This window comes from Euprymna scolopes, chromosome 23 (assembly GCF_053919585.1).
Source record: "Euprymna scolopes isolate OS-2025 chromosome 23, ASM5391958v1, whole genome shotgun sequence".
Lineage (NCBI taxonomy): Eukaryota > Metazoa > Mollusca > Cephalopoda > Sepiida > Sepiolidae > Euprymna > Euprymna scolopes.
Window position 1 is genome coordinate 91,075,978 of NC_136504.1, and position 20,000 is coordinate 91,095,977.

General features: G+C 34.1%; 1 protein-coding gene across 1 annotated transcript in view; it reads right to left on the reverse strand.

The window, feature by feature from the left end:
• LOC145246050 (atrial natriuretic peptide receptor 1-like) overlaps positions 1 to 20,000 on the reverse strand; it is a 1,007,513-nt gene that overhangs the window by 335,367 nt on the left and 652,146 nt on the right. The window contains exon 9 of the mRNA XM_080107893.1: positions 1,179 to 1,262. Within this exon, the coding sequence (XP_079964019.1) occupies positions 1,179 to 1,262 (84 nt within the window). The remainder of the gene's footprint in view (positions 1 to 1,178; positions 1,263 to 20,000) is intronic.

A 20,000-nucleotide genomic window follows, 5' to 3' on the forward strand; every position in this document is an offset into this window, starting at 1 on the left:
CCATTGCTTATAATTTTAAAGATAATTTTAAATTACTTGCATTAATAACTATGCGTTACTCAAAAAGCTAACATAAAAATTCTTTTTAGTGTCAGTCTGATTACAAGTTAATAACTATCAAGTAGAAATAACATTACCAATGTCGGAAGTTGTCATTCATGTTTAAACTAGGATATCCTGTATTATAAAAGGAGTTATTTTATTTCAGTTTCATTTGCTGTCTCATGAATGCACATGACTAGTTTACGTGTGGTGATATTCAGATTCCAAAAGTTGCACTCTAGATTGAACAAATATAAACCTTGGCGCAGTCAAAAACGATTTCATTTCATATGATCAAGGTACCCCCCCCCCAAAAAAAACCCTAAAAACAACAACAAAAAATACAGCACAGCACATTGACTTATTTACAAAAATAAAAAAAAATAGTCATTGGTTATCTTCGATTTAATTCAATACTAGGTTCATTGCGACTGATTCACTCAAAAGAGTTGTTCCTTCAATTTTTTTGGATTATTTTAATTTCAATAGTCAACTCAGAAAGCCACATTTATTATATAGACAATTCAGCATAAAATAACCCATTTGTAATACTGCAACTAGAAATAAAGGTATGCGATTTTTAAAAGCGTCTTCAGTATCCTATTACAGTAATTTTTCATCACTAGGAGTTTTCACATGTGTCATTACTAGGGCTATGACAAGAGTATATTCTTTTCATTATTTAACTCTCGAGTATATATCATATATTATATGTTTTTAGATACAGTGATGTGGTTCTCGATTGATTAACTGAGTTGAATATATACTCGAGAGTCAAAACAATATTCTCTTGTCATAGCCCTAGTAATTACTAATTATGAGTCACAGAAATAACAAAGAGTGCTCCTTGGTTTCTCAGTCACAACAGGTCATATGTGATTTACAAAGCATTTCGATTTCTTACGACAACCGTTTAAAATGCCTTATCGTAACAGCAGTTTACTGGAGATTTTCTTATTGATAAATACCGTATTTGCAAAAATATAAATTATCCAATTAATATACGTTCCACGAAAGGGGATTAAACAGTAGTGATTAATATGTTCCTACCTCAGGCATTACCGTTATAAACTAATATATTAATTTAACTCAACTAGTATGAACTAATGACAACGATATTAAAACAAGTTACTAACCTTGTAATAACCAATTTTTGTAAAAACTTGTGGTGTGTCCATTGCTAAAGTGTCCACAGATGGAGCGCTGGTCATCGACTGTCTCTAGAAAGGAGAAAATAAAATACATGTTAATAAGCATTCACGTAAATGTGTCTTGCGAGCTGAAGGTTCCAGTCTTTTCAAGAAAAGATATTATATTTATTAACCTGAAAACAAATAATGGTGTACACGGTTTGCAACAATACTTGGCTTTTTGTTTCCAAAAACCTACAGTATGAGTACATATTCCTATCTGAGCATGATGTAGAGAGATTTTTCTCCTGACTAACTCCAGCTCAGATAATTTAGACTTTTATCAAGTCGAGGGACTGACGCCTGTACGAATTTCTAGTTTTTTGATAACAGAGTTACTTAAATATACTCACTTTGCATAATTGTTACAGTAGCACCCCGGGATACGGTATTATAAATTAGTAACACAATACAGTAGAGTACATATATATATATAATTATATATATATATATATATATATATATATAAAACGTGTATATAATCAATTGAGATTATAAATAACATCATAAGCTGGGGATAATACCGTAACAAGGGGCCGGAAGAACATAGTATTCACCATCGTAACGTTGAAAAAAGTATCCAAGGCCCACCGTATTTCGGACTTATACAGTATAATAAAAACTGTTTGGAACCTTAAAGTTTTCCTCAGGTCCACCGTATTCATTTCTTCGCAGTTAAGTTCCTAAAAACTCATTGATCAATTAGTTTGTTTTCGATTAAAGACAAACCTAATAACTGTACGCAAAGTATTGAAGAATTAATTTTTTGGAGTAATCAACATTTTGTTCCCGTAATTTTTATATACACGTATATATTATACGGAAGTGACTATATATATATATATATATATATATATATATATATGTGCATGTACATATATGTATATATATGTATGTATATACATATACGTACATATGTACATATATACATATATTTACATACATACACACATATGTATAGACATACATACACACACACATATATATATATATATATAGACATACATACATACAAATATATATGCACATATACACCAATATTCATATATATACATATACAAACACATATATACATACACACAGATATATATATATACACTTACATATACATATGTATATATACATATATATACACATATATACATACATATACACATATATACAGATACATACATATATATACATACATACATATATTCATATATATATACATATACATATATATACATACATGTACACATATATACACATATATATACACACATATATATATATACATACATATATAGATACATATATACACACCTACATATATACATATATATACACGCATATATACATATAGATATATATACATATATATACACACACATATATATATACGTATATATATGTATGTGTGTATATATGTATATATATGCATATATGTATATATGTATATATATGCATATATATAAATATATGTATATATCTGTATATATATATATATATGTGTATATATGCATATATATAAATATATGTATATATCTGTATATATATATATATATATATATATGTGTATGCATATATATGTATATATATATAAGTATATGCGCATTTATATATGTATGTATGTATATATGGGTACATATATGTATTATTGTAAGTATATATATGTATATATATATAATTATAAGTATATATATGAATATATATATGATTATTTATATAATTATAAGTTCATATATAAGTATATATATGTATAATTATATGTATATATATGAATATATATATGAATATTTATATAATTATAAGTTCATATATAAGTATATATATGTATAATTATATGTATATATATGAATATATATATGAATATTTATATAATTATAAGTTCATATATAAGTATATATATGTATAATTATATGTATATATACATGTATATATATATCTATAATTATTTACCTATATATACATACATATGTATACATATCTATATATATACATATACACACATAGATACATGCATATATATATGCATAAATACATACATATATACATAATTACATGCATATATATACATATATATACGTACATACATATCCATATATATATATATATATGTACATACATATACATATATATGCGTACATACATATACATATACACATACAAACAGATACATATATATACATATACGTATATATACGTACATATATATACATATATATATACGTATATTTATATACGTACATACATATACATATATACATATGATGATTGCAACGTCTTGTCAGACGAGTGCCACTCCCTCAGACATTTAAAATCAATGAGCCCAAATGTCTGAGGGAGTATCTATACAAATAATGTTACAGATTCTTAGCTTTGTACGGTTGAAAATGTTGAGATCCAGCAACAAGCAAGAGCAAGATAGCCAGCAACAAATTAAACTGCAGACAGCTTAATGCAGGTACTGATCTTCCGGTTTATGGTGTTTTAAATCAGAGATTTGCTTCTCCTGGAAAGGTTGCCTTCACCACGGCTTACGGGAGCCCTCTCTACCCCAATATACATACACACACACACAAATATACACGGTGCTAGTTGGCCGTTGACCCAGAAAAAGAGTTCATTCGCCCTTCATATATATACACATACATATATACATACCTTCATATATATATACACATATATATCTAAATTGGTAGATATATATACACGTACATATATACATATATATATATATATATACATATATATACACATACATATATGCATATATAAACACATACATATATGCATATATATATACTCATACATATATATATACACATACACACATACATATATATACATATATACACATACACACATACATATATATACATATATACACATACATATATATACGTATATACATATACACACATACATATATACATATACACACATACATATATACGTACATATACATATATATACACACGTACATACATATATATATATATACACGTACATACATATATATACACGTACATACATATATATACACGTACATATAAATATAGATACATATATACACACACTTACATATATGCATATAAATATACATACATATACATATATATAAATATATAAATAGTGGAAATATTTTAACTCGAATCAAGTATAAATACACAATAATATTAACATCTTAAATATAGGTAAGTTCCAAGTCAAAATATCGGCATTTTTAAATACTGCAATTAAAAAAAATATTTAAGTTTCATGACTATTTCATATTAGGTAAATTATATACATGTATTAAGACAGACACACCTATATATATGTGTATATGTACACTTATACACACACATATATATACATTTACACACACACACATATATATATACACACATATATATATGTACAAGCACTCGCGTATATATATATACATATACACACATATAAATGCACACGCACACACATATATACACATACCCACACATGTACACGCACACACATATAGGCATACATATACCCACACATATATACATATACACACATGTACACGCACACATATATACATATATACACACACATATATACACACATGTACACGCACAGATATATATATATATATATACATATATACACACACACGTACACATATATATACACATATGTACACGCACACACAGATATATATATATACACATATATACACACATGTAGACGCACACACACATATATATATATACATACAAGTACACGCACACATGTAGACGCACACACATATATATACACACATGTAGACGCACACACACATATATATATACATATACACAAATGCACACGTACACACATATATATATACATATACACGCACACACACATGTATATATACATATGCACACACACACACGTAAGTTACATATCCTACCACTAAAATCCATATAAGTTACATATCCTACCACTAAAATCCATAGTAATATGTAAGCGATAACAGAATTTGTCTTTTCTCATTCAATAAACAAAGTTATACCACGTAAGAAAGTACAAGTGGAGAGCGCATAGTTTAGTTGTTGATTAGTCACTGACATCTGACATTCGTCCTCTACATCACCTACTTTATCAGCGTTTTTCCTTTCAGTGTACTATTTGACGTATGCATGTTTTTGATTTACTTATTTTCACCCTAAAACAGGTAAATTGCCATTTGGACATTGGAAAGGTTTAGTAGGAGACTGAGAAGAGTTGAGTAGTGAGACGTCTGTCTAGATTTCATTTAAACTTCTGCAGTTTGTACAGTCAGGGAAGCAGGAATTAGGGAGTGAATTCCAAAATACAGGGAAGAAGCTATTGAAGGTGAAGACATTCCAGGATCTATGGACCCCAACAGTAGAGGGGTTGGATTCTTCTGCTGGTTTTGTTAGTTCGGAGTATATATATATCGAGGGGGCACAAGTGCTGGGAGTTCATCCGAGCACATATCATTAAAGTACTTATAAAATATGCCACACGGATGGTTGAGAACATAGCTGAAGAGAAAAGATTTGTATTTATAAAATTCTTAACAACAACAATATTGTCGAAAAAAAAAACTGGAACTTTACATGTAAAATCCACTCTGTGCTATCAATACTCGACCGCCGAAATTTTCTCTTCAATTTCTACTTATAATAGGAATATACCACCGCAGAAAAAAATCCCAACGTGTAAATGCAAATACCAGCACACCGAAGCTATTACTTCATGCCCCAACAAAAAAACTTATTCGGATAGCGCAGTTGCCATTCACCGGTAGGCGTTCCTCAGACAATACACAAACCCTTTCTGAAAAGCAAAGCGTGGGCGATTAGACCTTTTAGGATAGATAAGAAAAAAATTACATTGCTCCAGAGCATTAGAACTGGTTGATATACGTTAATCTTTATATTTATCCATTTTATTGCTAGTTTTTGGACCACATTTCTCTTTCATGAGAATGTAATCAGTCAGCCTTTTTTTCCTCAATTTACATTTCGCAAAAACCCTTTCAGTTGACTGTGTCTTGTTTGCAATTGTTATCCATCTAGTTCAATTGATGCGAGACAAAACGATGATTCTTTGTGCCCGCGAATACAAAATAAATATGGCGGCAAGAATGCACTAAACTTTATTCTTTTCCCAAATAAAGAGCAGGGGCGCCGCCAGTTCTGAAAACCGGAAATACTTTATATAAACTACGATATATATACGCCTATATCACAATTGTTCCGTTGATGGACTGTAAAAAAGGATTTTATTTCGAGAATCTGTAAGTATTGCTTTATTTATTAGCAGCCCACAGGCGCCAATGCACAACTAGTTAGGAAAAATAAGCCTTGGAGAGAAATTCATTTAAAATAAATAATCAATAATAAAATAGTGTGTGTATATATATATATATATATATATATATATATATATATATATATATATTAGTGTTTGGACCATTAATCGGATTCAGCATCGAAGATCGGAAAAATCGGAACTCTTAGGGGTATCGGAATCGATATTGGAACTGGAAAATCTCTGCTTATTTTCTAGAAACTTTCTTTATCTTTTTTTATTTGACTTTGTTGAAAAACATCTATTGCTGGTAGTAATAATGAAATAAATATTTATTTTTAAGCAACCATAAAAAAATCTATAGATTAACTCCTCCCACAATTGTTTTTTTTTTTATCTAGAAAATATATATGCATATTTAACACGTGTTGTTACGATAATGTGAGAGGGGGACAATTTCATAATTAAATATTAAGAGATTTATAAATAATTGGAATCGATAATTGTATCGGAAACGGAAAAATATTGCAAAATATCCAATCACACACACACATATATATATGTAAATACCTGACCGGTGAATACATCACTACAAAAGTTTTATTGGCCACTATTCCTCTTAATAACACAAACACATTAGGAATATGAAATTAAATTGGTTATATATATATATATATATATATATATATATCCCAAAATTGATGATGTTCACCATCTTATCATTTATTCCTTTTAATAAGTCGACTTATACAATTCTTGACAGTATTTGTTTCATAGCGCATAATCAATCACTTAATCATTCTATCAATTAGTGAATCTATTATGCCCTTAGCTCAACAAAAGGAATAGCAACAATCAATCCGTCAAAAAGAATTTAAATGTGATTTGACATGGTAAAAATCCGAAAATTGGAAGACTGCGGCTAGACAGGCAACTGCCTCAAGCCATGATCGAAACCCGACCACCCAATATGGCTGCTGCTGTGTGGGCAATGAATAACCGATGTTTTTGACATAATCCAAATGCCTTCGCTCGATTTGTTTACACAAAGAGCGTAGCTTAATACGCTAATGGCAGTTTGTATATCACTTTCCGAAATGCTCAACCCAAGATAGAGAGCATTATAGTCATTCACATACAGAACTGTTTCGCTGTTTCATAGCTCATCAGTGCATATATATATTGTAGTTAAATACAATGACCCCACAACTCAATCTTCACTCTTCAATCCTGCAGTCCAATGCACTTCTGACAGCAATTGCTTCTGCCAAACAAAAAGGACACCCTCTCTCCCAAATACAGGCTTTTTATAGGACAAAACCGTCCAAAGTTATTTGCATACTCTTCCCATGATCTCTAGTCTATAAATAGACGCAGTGGCCATTTTCTTCTTCTTCTTTCTTCTTTCACTCTCTGAAGCGGGCGTTGCCAGTGGTAAAAGGTTTGCACGATTTTTTTTTTTTTTACTACACGCTCCCATGATCATTAAAGATCATTCACATTTCATAATCCCGTGTCCAGATCGGCGCATTGCGTTCTCTTTGCGGTCTCTGCATCGACACCGGTTCATCTTCATCTCTCCCTGGCTCAGTACCACCATCCTCATCACCTAAATGGACCACACGCCTTAAATCTAAAACATGTCGTGGCATTCCATTAACACTTAAGTTGTTTGGGGATTGCACTCCTGTTATCACTCCTCTTCCCCACTGCTTTGTGCATCGGGCATTAGGCGGTTTCACCCAAACTTCTTCTATTTGGATTCTGGCTGGTCCTTGATCATTAATTTCCGGTGACATGTCTCTAGGATGCCTCCATTCGTAATTAAAGATTGCTCTATGTGGTACTGTGTCATCTCTTTGCCCGACCTTAGGGGACATGTTGTACCAAAATGTGGCCTCTTCAGGCGATATTCATCCTCTCTCAGCTATTGCTTTCACGGTCCGATGATGTCGCTCCACAATGCCATTTCCTCCAGGTCTGTAGGCTGCCCTATAATAACTTTTAATCTTCCATTTTTTTAGCATCGTCTGAAAGATTTCTGAGCGAAAAACAGTGCCATTGTCCATTATCACCTCTCTTACTAGACCTCGTTCAAGCATCACCTTTTCTAATTCAGCTGCAACTGCAGATGCGGCTTCCACTCGCAGTTCCTTCCATATCGCCAGTCTACTTGGCCCACAATCAATTATTGATAAGTACGCTCCCCCTCGGTAGTGTGCTATGACAATAGCTAGTCTCGTCCAGTTCGTTAAAACTCCAATTTCCCCAGGATTATGTATATTTGGGGCAGGATCTATCGATTGACACCGAACACAGTTCTTTACTATCATCTGAATTTCTTCCCGTTTTACATTCGGATCGACTTGCTTCACCAAATATAATGTTCTCTCCACTCCCATGTGATGCATATCATGCAACTCTTTAATTTCTCCAATTCCAAGACAGCATATCGGCGCCTCCTCTTTCTCAATTAACCACTGTTTTTTTATCCGTGTTAGCGCATCTGCCTTGTTTCTTTCAGAAGGCACAAACACTGCTTTTATTTGCAGTTTCAATTCAGACATCAACTCTCTAAGCATCCCTAATCTCCGCTTTATTATCACTTCTCCGGCACCCTTTGTTCGTATTCTGCCACTCTCCTCCACAGTAGAGTTCACCCAACTAAGTACAGTGGCTGAATCAGTTCTTATTTCAATATTTGTCAGTCTCCATTTGATAGCTAAATAGACACCCTTCAGAACAGCATCTAATTCAGCTATGTTAATGTGATTAAAGTCATCACTTTTCCTCAGCCAAGTTGCATCTTCCGCCACCACACCGCCAATCTCGACAACCACGCCAGTTGCAACATTGCTTGCATCACACCACACGATTCCTGTGCTCACTTCAGGTATGTGCCAAGCGCCATTAACAGGGTTTTCTTTTTTCACCTCAGCTAGAAACTTCTGCACCACTTTCATGGTTTTGCAATCAACTTTTTCTTCCCAATCCATTCCATTTGCTCTTCTTTTCACATAACTGCATGCTAATCGCAGCCATCCAGCAATTGGATAGTGCCCCAATAATTTACCACAGATCGAAAATAGCTCCCGCCTACTAATTTCTCCTCCCATCTCTGGGATCTCCTTGGCTCTCCTGAACATTAGTGCACCCATCTTATTTTTCATAAGCTTAAGGCCCAGTGCCGCTCCTCCGTCCAGGGATTCCGGAGATTTTGCTGCCAACCCAAACCCCTTCAAATGTTCCACAACTTCCTGTGTCGATATTTTCGTTACGTCTACCATTATATCATCAATGTATGAATCAGTGGCCTCTTTCGTCCTACTTCCTTTCTTTAATACTGTTTTTAAAATGGCTGCCATAATCTTTGGTGCGACATTAAGTCCGAATCCTAATCGTGTGAGGCAATAGGTTTTTCCTTTATAACAGACCAGCTGGTACTGCCATAGTTCCTTTGCCACATGTAGTTGCAGGTAGGCAGACTTAAGGTCCACTATTGCGGTCCCTCCTACCAACTGTCTCATCTTTCTTATCTTTTCATCACACACATCTATTATGTCGCTCCCTGTATGACACGCCACAAAACGGTTCAACTCACGAAAGTCGAACACTGGCCTAACTTTCCCTTTTGTGGCTTGAAATACTGCCATCAATGGCAACACGCCTTTTCTTTCTCCTTTCCATGGTAACAGAATACCATCCGATATCCATCTTTCCACCTCTTTCTCGAATTCTAATTTCTTATCGCCTTCCAGAGAGTTTTTATAATATTGGACTTTGTTCTGCAATACTGGAGGCTCTCCCTTCCATGTCCATCTTACTGTCCATTTATCTCCATCGAAGTTTGCTTCAAAGTCTTTATCCTCGATTTTGCAAACATTCAGCTGATGGGCAGCCACGGCACATTGTATATCTCCAAACTTCACTTTGGCTTTCTTTATAGTTACACCTCCCAGCTCATTAATCACGTCCATTCCAATTATGACGTCGATCCCATCAACGATGTGATTCATCAAGATTGCCCTCACCTTTACGTGCATTCCACAGACTTTTATCTCCACTTGTCTGGCCCCTTTACATTCTATATTCCTCCCATCAACTGCTTTCACTGTACCGCTCCTTCCATATCCCTTCAAAATTTTGGAATTGATTAAAGTAGTGGTGCACCCAGTATCGACAAGTGCAGTCATTACAGAATCATTCACCTCTACTTCTATTATAGGAAGAGGCCAGTATCGCGCCTTCAATTCATTGCTAGGGTAGCTTGCGGCGCAGAAGCTCCCCCTTGCCCGTTTCCCTGAATCTGAGGACAATATCTCGCAATGTGGCCAAATTTTCCACAATTGTAGCATGTTGCCCTGGCCCTAGGGATCTCTGTGCAATCTTTTTTAGGTGCGGTCCTTGACATCTACAGAACTGAAGGCTTGATTCTTTCTTTCCCTTATTAGTCTCATTAGTTTGCGCACTTGCGGCCAATGTCCGAGTTTATACGACCCTTTTGCTGACTAAAAGCCGTGCAGTCGGTATCAGTTTGCTGACATCCATTCTCTCTATGTTCGGTAGCTGCTGTAATGCCACAGATACATCGTCTGGGAATCCAGTTATGAATGCCAGTTTGGCTGTATATTCCAGCCCTCTTCCCAGATATCCCGCCAGTCCAGCCAATCTTTTGATTTTATTAGCATAAACATCCACCGATTCTCCTGTCCACTCGAATCGTTGCAGTTTTTCGTATGCCTCAAAAGGCCCCTCAGTGAAGGCGGTCACGAGTCTCATCTCTATCAGTTCTGCATCTTCTTGTTCTGCATTATTCATCTCAAGATAGAGAGCGAGTGCATCTCCCTGGAAAAAAAAGTGGAATAAAACTGGCAAGGTCTGGCACATGTTGAAGCTTAGCCACCAGTTTTACTTTCTTTATCCATCCGACTACATCACCTTCTCCACTAAAAGGTGGTATCACATCTTTTCCCAATCTCAACATCCCAGATTCCATGATCTGTTCTTTGCCGAAATAGCTTGTAGTTAAATACAATGACCCCACAACTCAATCTTCACTCTTCAATCCTGCAGTCCAATGCACTTCTGACAGCAATTGCTTCTGCCAAACAAAAAAGACACACTCTCTCCCAAATACAGGCTTTTTATAGGACAAAACCGTCCAAAGTTATTTGCATATTCTTCCCAGCTCATTAATCACGTCCATTCCTATAAATAGACGCAGTGGCCATTCTCTTCTTCTTTCTTCTTTCACTCTCTGAAGCGGGCGTTGCCAGTGGTAAAAAGGTTTGCACGATTTTTTTTACTTATATATATATATATGTATATATATATATATACACTATATACGAGGGGCGTGCAATAAGTAATGCCCCTGACCCACTTCCGGTTGTCTGATCTAGCTGAAATTTTGCATGTGCAATGATTTATATCTACGGGTTATGTGGCGAATTACAGCTCTGAACTAATAGTGGTTTCTGTTTTAAAAGGTGTTTGAACTAAGTCAGGTGTGAAATGGAACCTGTTGAATGTCGAGCAGTGATCTGGTTTTTGTATTTGAAAGGATGCACACCACAGGAGACTTTTGATAAAATGAAAGAAACTTATAGTAATAATGCCCCATCATATGAACTTGTAAAACGCTGGCATTGTGAATTCAAACATGGCCGGAAGTCTGGGGAAACAGTTCCCAGGCCTGCTCGACCCACTTCTGCCATTGATGAGGCATCTGCCCGTCAAGTTCAGGCTACCATTTTGGAAGATCGGCGCATTACTATCCTACAAATACAAATAGCCCAAGATGTCAAGATTAGTACATGGTCTGTGAAAACTATCATTCATGACCATTTGCATAAAATGTCTGCCAGATGGATTCCCCGGTTGCTCACACCATTCCAGAAGCGAGAACGCGTCGAGTGCTCGGGGATGAATTTGGAGATGTGCCAAGAAGATAAGTCAAAGTTTTTCAAAAGACTGATTACACAGAATGAAACCTGGGTGCATCACTATGATTCAGAGACCAAAGCCCATTCAATGCAGTGCAAGCACTTGGACTCACCACCTCCAAAGAAGGTAAGAGCGCAGCCCTCCGCTGGCAAGGTCATGCTCACAGTCTTCTGGGACCAGGACAGAGTAGTGATAGCAAATTTCCTGGCAAAGGGTACCACAATTACAAGAGCTTATTATGTTTCACTTTTGAGGAAATTAAGGGAAGCTATCAAAATCAAGAGGCGGGGCAAGATCAGCAAAGGTACCCTCCCCCTGTAGGACAACGCTCCGGTCCACAACTTGCATGTCGCCAGATCAGAGGTACGGGCGTGTGATTATGAAATCCTTCTCCATCCTCCCTACTCTCCTGACCTTTCACCCTCTGACTTTCACCTCTTCCCAGCCATGAAGGTGTTTTTTTTTTTTAGGAAAGCGTTTCCCAGATGATGCAGTCTTGATTTCTGAGGTCACGTCCTAGTTGGAGGACCAACCTGGGGTTTTCTACAAAATCGGTCTTCAGAGCTGTATCAAACGATGGGAGAAATGCATAACTCTGGGTGGTTCCTATGTAGAGAAAGGGTAATAACTGTGCTAAGTTTCGTTGCTCTACTATGGGAAGTGGGTCAGGGGCATTATTTAATGCACGCCCCTCATATTTTAGTAATTAAACTATTATATTAATTATAGGCCTCGTCCTAGGAAATCGTCAGGATAAAATATTGGAAATTATGTATCCCGTAGTTTTTCTATATAAAAATTTTGTTTAGTTTGGCTGACTGATCAATCAGATTTATTATTATTATTATTATTATTTCCTAAAAGTTCAAACAAAGATAAAAAAAATTTCTGTTAAAAAAAAAGAATAGGCTGACATTTAGATCTTCTGATTTTATACTGTTTTGGTGACATCGCTTTTTGTGAATGCGCCGACTAATATATATATATATATATATATAGCGACGCTGCTTCACTGTGGAAATATTTATATCATCCTACACATTCTGAATATATATATATATATATATATATATATATATATATATATATATATATATATATATATTCAAGCATGTCTGATTTAACACGACATGGATATTTTTTTCCTATTTTCCATCCGCTGAGCGGCCTTCTTTATTTCAGCTGGCATATGGTATAAAATAGCACCCAAAAATTGTTGTTCAGCCATATTCTTTTAAAGCGCTTTCTCTCGGTTCATCCGATTATCATCAGACACGCTCTAATAATGACTTGCTGCTAAAATATACCAATATATATATGTGTGTGTGTTACAACCAACATATCTCCGTAAATCATATATATATATATATATATATATATATATATATATATATATATATATAGTATGCGAAAAAAATCGTATACATATGCGAAATAAAGCGTATAATTTTGCAAGCCCTATTGCTAGTACGGACTGGAATAATATTTTATTACACCATTGCTCATGATTTCACTAGTAAAAGCTAGTATATATATATATATATATATATATATATATATGTCTTCGATTAAATTTTTGCAGTGTTACATGAAAAATTAATATTTGGATCTTGGAATATGACTATACCGTTAATTTTTTTATATATGCTCTGTAATCATATCTAGCATACATTGAGCTTCTAAACAAAAAAGGATGAGTGAAATATAATTGAATTTTTTTTTTTACCAAAACAAGAGAGAAAGAAAAAGTGTGAGGCGGTTTGGTGTTGTAGGAATGTGGGATTGCATAGCTACTTGACCACCTGGTTCCATTCGACCAACCGTCTCCAACTTCAATCTACGATGCGTGTGCGATCTGTCTGACCAGCGTTCTCTGTTAATTTGTGTTCTACGACAAAATGACGTGAATTTTAAATAATTTATTCTACCACGCATTTCGCGTATGCGTGTTGCTTCCGGTAAACTGTCCTTTCGAGCACCTCGAGTCAGAAAAGTTAGATTTTACTGCCAGAGAAAAAACACCTGCTTACTTTTGTCTGCTATGTAAACTGATTTTAATATATATAGAATCATCCAACGCGCAGCAATGCATGCGTTAGTGCAAATTGATAATACTGAGAAAACAAAATATACCGGTATGAAATGATAGTAAATAGCGAAAGTTGATAATAGAAACTTAATAATTTATGCTGGTGTCTCATCAAAAGAGGTTATCTTCAATGAAACCAGTCATATATGTTCTTTGTACATGTAAATAAGGAATGAATGGACTCGATACATAATAACAGCACGAGATTGGATTTTCCATATCAAATGTAGAGGACAATTCAGTATGGTTCAAAATGTTAGGAGGATGTAAATCCTTACTTTTAATGATTCGGTCTTACAACCAACATTATCCCCGTTTATTACCCTTTAAATTTCTTTCTCTTCTTCCTTAAAATTAAATATCATTGTTCTCTTTCTTCATTATATCATCACCCTTTGCCTTATTTTTTATTTCCTTTAAGTTTCTTTAGCCTTGACACAACTACATTTACTCCATACAGCCCTTAAAACAAAACACGCGACACAGGTAACCTAAAACCTATAACCAATCGCGTGTAAAGATAGTGGGGCCACGGCGTGGTGACCCTAGGCCTCCATTAGAAGAGATGGGTGCAATAGTGTGGTGCCCCTTAGCCTCTATTAGAGCACAGGTATAGTTATCATAGCTTTCCATTACAGGCAGGAGATAATAGTGTGGTACACTAAGCCTTTATTAGAAGCGGGGGGGGGTCAACGGTGTTGGGTGTAGTGACTAGGTCTTCATTGGAATATGGCAGCTGTATTATCATCTTAAGCCTCTCTATATATACATTATATATCTTTGTAATAAAACTTATATCATATACAAGCTTTAAATACTATAATATTATTAATAAGCTTTAAATATGTTATACAGTTACTCCCGGCTCCAGGCAGGAGTAACTATGAAATATTTAATTAAAAAAGAAAATACTAGCTAACGGAAATTCAAGTCTGTAGTTTTTGCAAGAGGGCCTGAGCGTGTTTTCATGTGCAGCGCAATTATTCCCAAATAATCACCCATCAAATACTGCCAAGATTTAACATGGTTAACTTAGCCAATCGAACGAGAACGAGTATGTTAAATACTCTATTATCGTACATGTTCATTTAATATTTTACTAGCCCTTTGGCATTAACTATATTCTCGTCCTATTTTCCAAGACTTCAATTGATGAAGTCTGACAATGAACTGCATTTATTTATATTACTTTCTCCCCTAAGATTTCTCACACACGTAATTCACAGGGATTGCTTACTGACAATGATCGGTAGTGTTCTCTGAAGTCTGAGTGATAGCAGATCACCGAAGACTCTCCCCACACCTCTTTGTATAACTTTTGTAAATGACTTTGCGTTATTGCAACATCCGCTTGCTATTTACTATTCGCTTGCAAAGACCGTTGGTCTTTACTTGAATTCAAATGGAAATGTCTCATTACTCTTCGAACTCATCCAGTGTAGATTCGATTAACGCTTTCTTTCCGCAGTCTCATCACTCTCCTGCACCCATCGCATCTACTTTGTGTGCTATCCGCCGAAGCTGATGGCTTGTTAGGAGGAGCGGCAGTTGCTAAGATTTTTTGGGGGTTCTGAAATTTTTTACAGTTTCTAATTTTTTTTTGAGTTTCTAAGATTTCTTAGAAGTGTCATTGTTAAAATTATTTTTGTTTAAATATTTATCATTCAAATGTGAGTTAATCAACGTTTACTCCATTAAGGATTTTCCTCATATGCTATATTAACATAAAATAAATGTTTAAATAACTTTAGCCCTGACATTGAGTTATGCTTTGAAATCCCCTTTTATTATTCCTCATAACCGTAATTTATAATTTCTTGTCTTGTAGAAGTTCGTACACACACACATACATATATATATATATATATATATATATATATATGTATATATATATATATACCTACGTTCATATATATATATTCGTATGTGTGTATATATATATGTATGTGTATACGTATACATATATATATATATATATATATATATATATATAAATGTGTGTATGTATATAGATATATATATATATATACACATTTTATAATTAATTATAATTTTTTACGTACGCATATGTTACTTTCCTGACACGTGTTTCCAGAAAACGTCGCCAATGTCGACCCGATAGTGTGTTGATATTATTCTAATAAAGTGTGCTTTAGTTCGAACTTTACGTTCGGCACAAGATGAACTTTAATTAAGTGCATTGTATTTAAGAAGATTGGTCGATCCCATCCTGTAAAAACGAGGTAGATATGGATAAGGTAGGTAAATACGCGAAATTCTATTATCAAATCATTCTGAAGATGAAGCTGTTTAACGTGTGTTCATACCTTACGAATCAAATCGGACGTTTAATAGATTTAGTTATTGATTTGCTAATGGCAACCGAACACTGCTTTGTCTTGTCGTTACGGTACATATTTGAAATTACTTCAAATGCGTAAAGTCGGAATTACCAACCGTTAAATTTGTCGAATTTTGGTCCGTTTTACAACAAAACAGATCGATAATCTGATTGGTTGGCGCGTGACCAAAAACACGAGGGGAAGTAAAGTTAGCGTTCACTTCTGCCTCTTGGCGTGACCTCAGCGAGACTTGGCCAGCATCACAATAAACACGGCGGCAATTGTTCGCCGATTCTCTCTTTAATCGGAACTTTCAGAAAAGAAAGCTAAATTACGACAGACAATTAACTTCTATGAAAAATCAATGAAAACAAAAGATGCTTTAGCGATTCTAATTAACTTATGCTGTTTACTTTGGATGTTCATTCTTTTAAAGTTTCTTAATTTTGTTTAGTTCATGTGTTTGTACGTCTCTTGTAATTAATGCTCAGATAGTTTTTTAATACTCCAGTTTTGCTATATTCGTTGGTTGGTCTGTCACACTATATGTTGGATAATGTTTCCTTAGGTTTGTCACACTGAATTCGGATTGTGTGTCCGCACATATCCACAATAAGTTTTGTCCGACCGTCTTAGAGTTCGCCATTTTGAAAATGCATCAGTTTGAAAAGATTGAATGCTTCGTCCTACGGCATATTAACACTTTTAGGCTATTTAATGTCGAATTCAGTAGTTTTCGAAACATGTTTATGCATTAAGTTCGTTTTATATCAACACATTTATTTATGACGTTACGTGAGATTATTTTGTTTTGCAGTATTTATAACTAAATCAATAAATATTGAGACCAGCAATTTTAGAAAAACTGTTTTATTGTTTTCATAGTCAAATGCGCATTTATAGTTTTATTTAGGTATGTTGTAAAAGAATATATGTATCGTTCTCAATAAAATGGACTCTACCGAAAAATCAAACATGTACAGTCCAGGCTCTTAAAAAGGCAGTTAAGTTAATTACATCCCCTCAATGTGAAAATGTACTTAAGAAAATAAACTATTTTCACGATGCAAACGTATGAAGATATTTAAAGACAACCAATTTGAAAGTTCTTATATTTTGTGCATTAATCTCCATATGATTACGTATAATTATATTCTTCATAAATATCTTATTGTTTCCATGTATGCATGCTCATACCTAACTTTATATACAGAAATATATGTGTTTGTGATTGAGTTTTAATAATTTTAGTAAATCAAAACGAAATCTTTTCATTATTTGTTTTCATTCAAAATAAATTAACATTGTTTTCACATCAAAACTCCACAGGGTCTAAAACTTTGCATTTAAATCATAATCTATGGCTCAATTCCCCAATAAGTTTCGTCCGACCGTCTTAGAGTCCGCCATTTTGAAAATGCATCAGTTTGAAAAGATTGATGCTTTGTTCACTTAAAGATAAGTTTTACTGTTGAAGAATTCTCTTTTAGCTATGCCCTTCACATATTCAAACGCTTGACTAGCTTCGAACTCATAACCCCAATACTAAAAACATCCCATTAGAACTCAAAACTCTATAGATATGTGTTTATTCTTTTCAATAACCAATTGTATAACCTCGCCCACTACATACTAATTTATATAGTATATAATGACTTATAGATCAACGTCTAAGTAAATTTCGTGTTAGGCAGAGGTTAAAGTTTTTCTTATTTCTCCTTAACTTTGGGTTTTAATGTAATTTTAAGATAATTCGAAAGTTATAATAAAAAAACAAATCTATCGATAAATCTTTAGTGATTTAAAAGAATCGAAATCGGAAAATGTATCGGAATCGAAAACTTAGAACGAAATTGGTAATTGTCTCAGAAACAGGAAAATATTGGAATTATTTTATCAATAGATACGTCCAAGCATCACTTTAGGTTGCTATGTGCGTCCGGTTAGTTTTTGACATGTAATTATGATTGCATTTTTATGGAAAAGACACGCCCTTAAATCTTGATATCAAGCTATGTCCTTCAGTTAGTTCGTATCGTTAAAGATTTAGGAAACATTTTTCCACGCATCCACGTTTGGAAGAACATTTTTTTTCGTTTGCATATCAGAATAATAAGCTACATCCGTTAGCCGGTCTGTTTAGCGTCATTTGTAGATAACATCAATTCGTCTACGAATAAATAAGCCATGCCCGTTAGTCAAAATTTTAGAATAAAATTTGAAATAACGTTCTTGATACGTCCACGAATCTTTACAAGTCAGTTGTTCGCTCTATAACGTTTAATTATGACATATTTTTCATTAAGAAAATCCACAAAGTAAATAGACATTCGTATTAATTGGATTATTCAGATTATTGTTCTCATCTTGGATATTAATTTCACAAAATATCGGTCCATGTATCATTCAGACTTCTTCGGGTATTTCTCGATGAACTCACGAATCTGTTGAACTCGTTAAGCTGCAAAGAATTTCGAACGGAACCCTTTACCTAATCCACGGGGTTAGTATTCCACCGTACCGCCAGCCATGAGCAATCCTAAGTAATTTGCTATTGTGTTGTGAGTATCGCCAGACAAATTACTACCGCAAATTACGTATCGAGGATGACATTTGGACTTCTACCTGGTCGTGACTGACGGAACGGAGGCACACTTTACCCATAAATTAAATAAAGGCTTCCCTTCGAGTTTCTATGCAAATTCGCGAATGTCTATTAAACTTTGCGTTTTCCGAATGAAACGGTATATCATGATTAACCGTTACAGAGCGGATGGCCGACTTATTGTAAAGGACATGAAAAATACATGAAGAAGGTAGGAGTTTGCATCGGCCGAAACGTTGCAAAATGAACACGCACGATAAGAACGACAAATAAAAATAGAGATATATATCAAACTTTATATTTACATATAACTATCAATCCTTATCTAAAAAAAAAAAAATCGAAAACATTTAATGATTGCAACTTAAATTGAACAATTACTCCCGTTTTTGCATCTCTATTATACTCTTTGTTTTTCAGTCTGTCACACTTTCATCATAAAATACGAAGTTTGAAAGGATAATTTTATTTCTAACGAATCCATTCATTTATTTGTTGACTATCTGTCGATCTAGCTG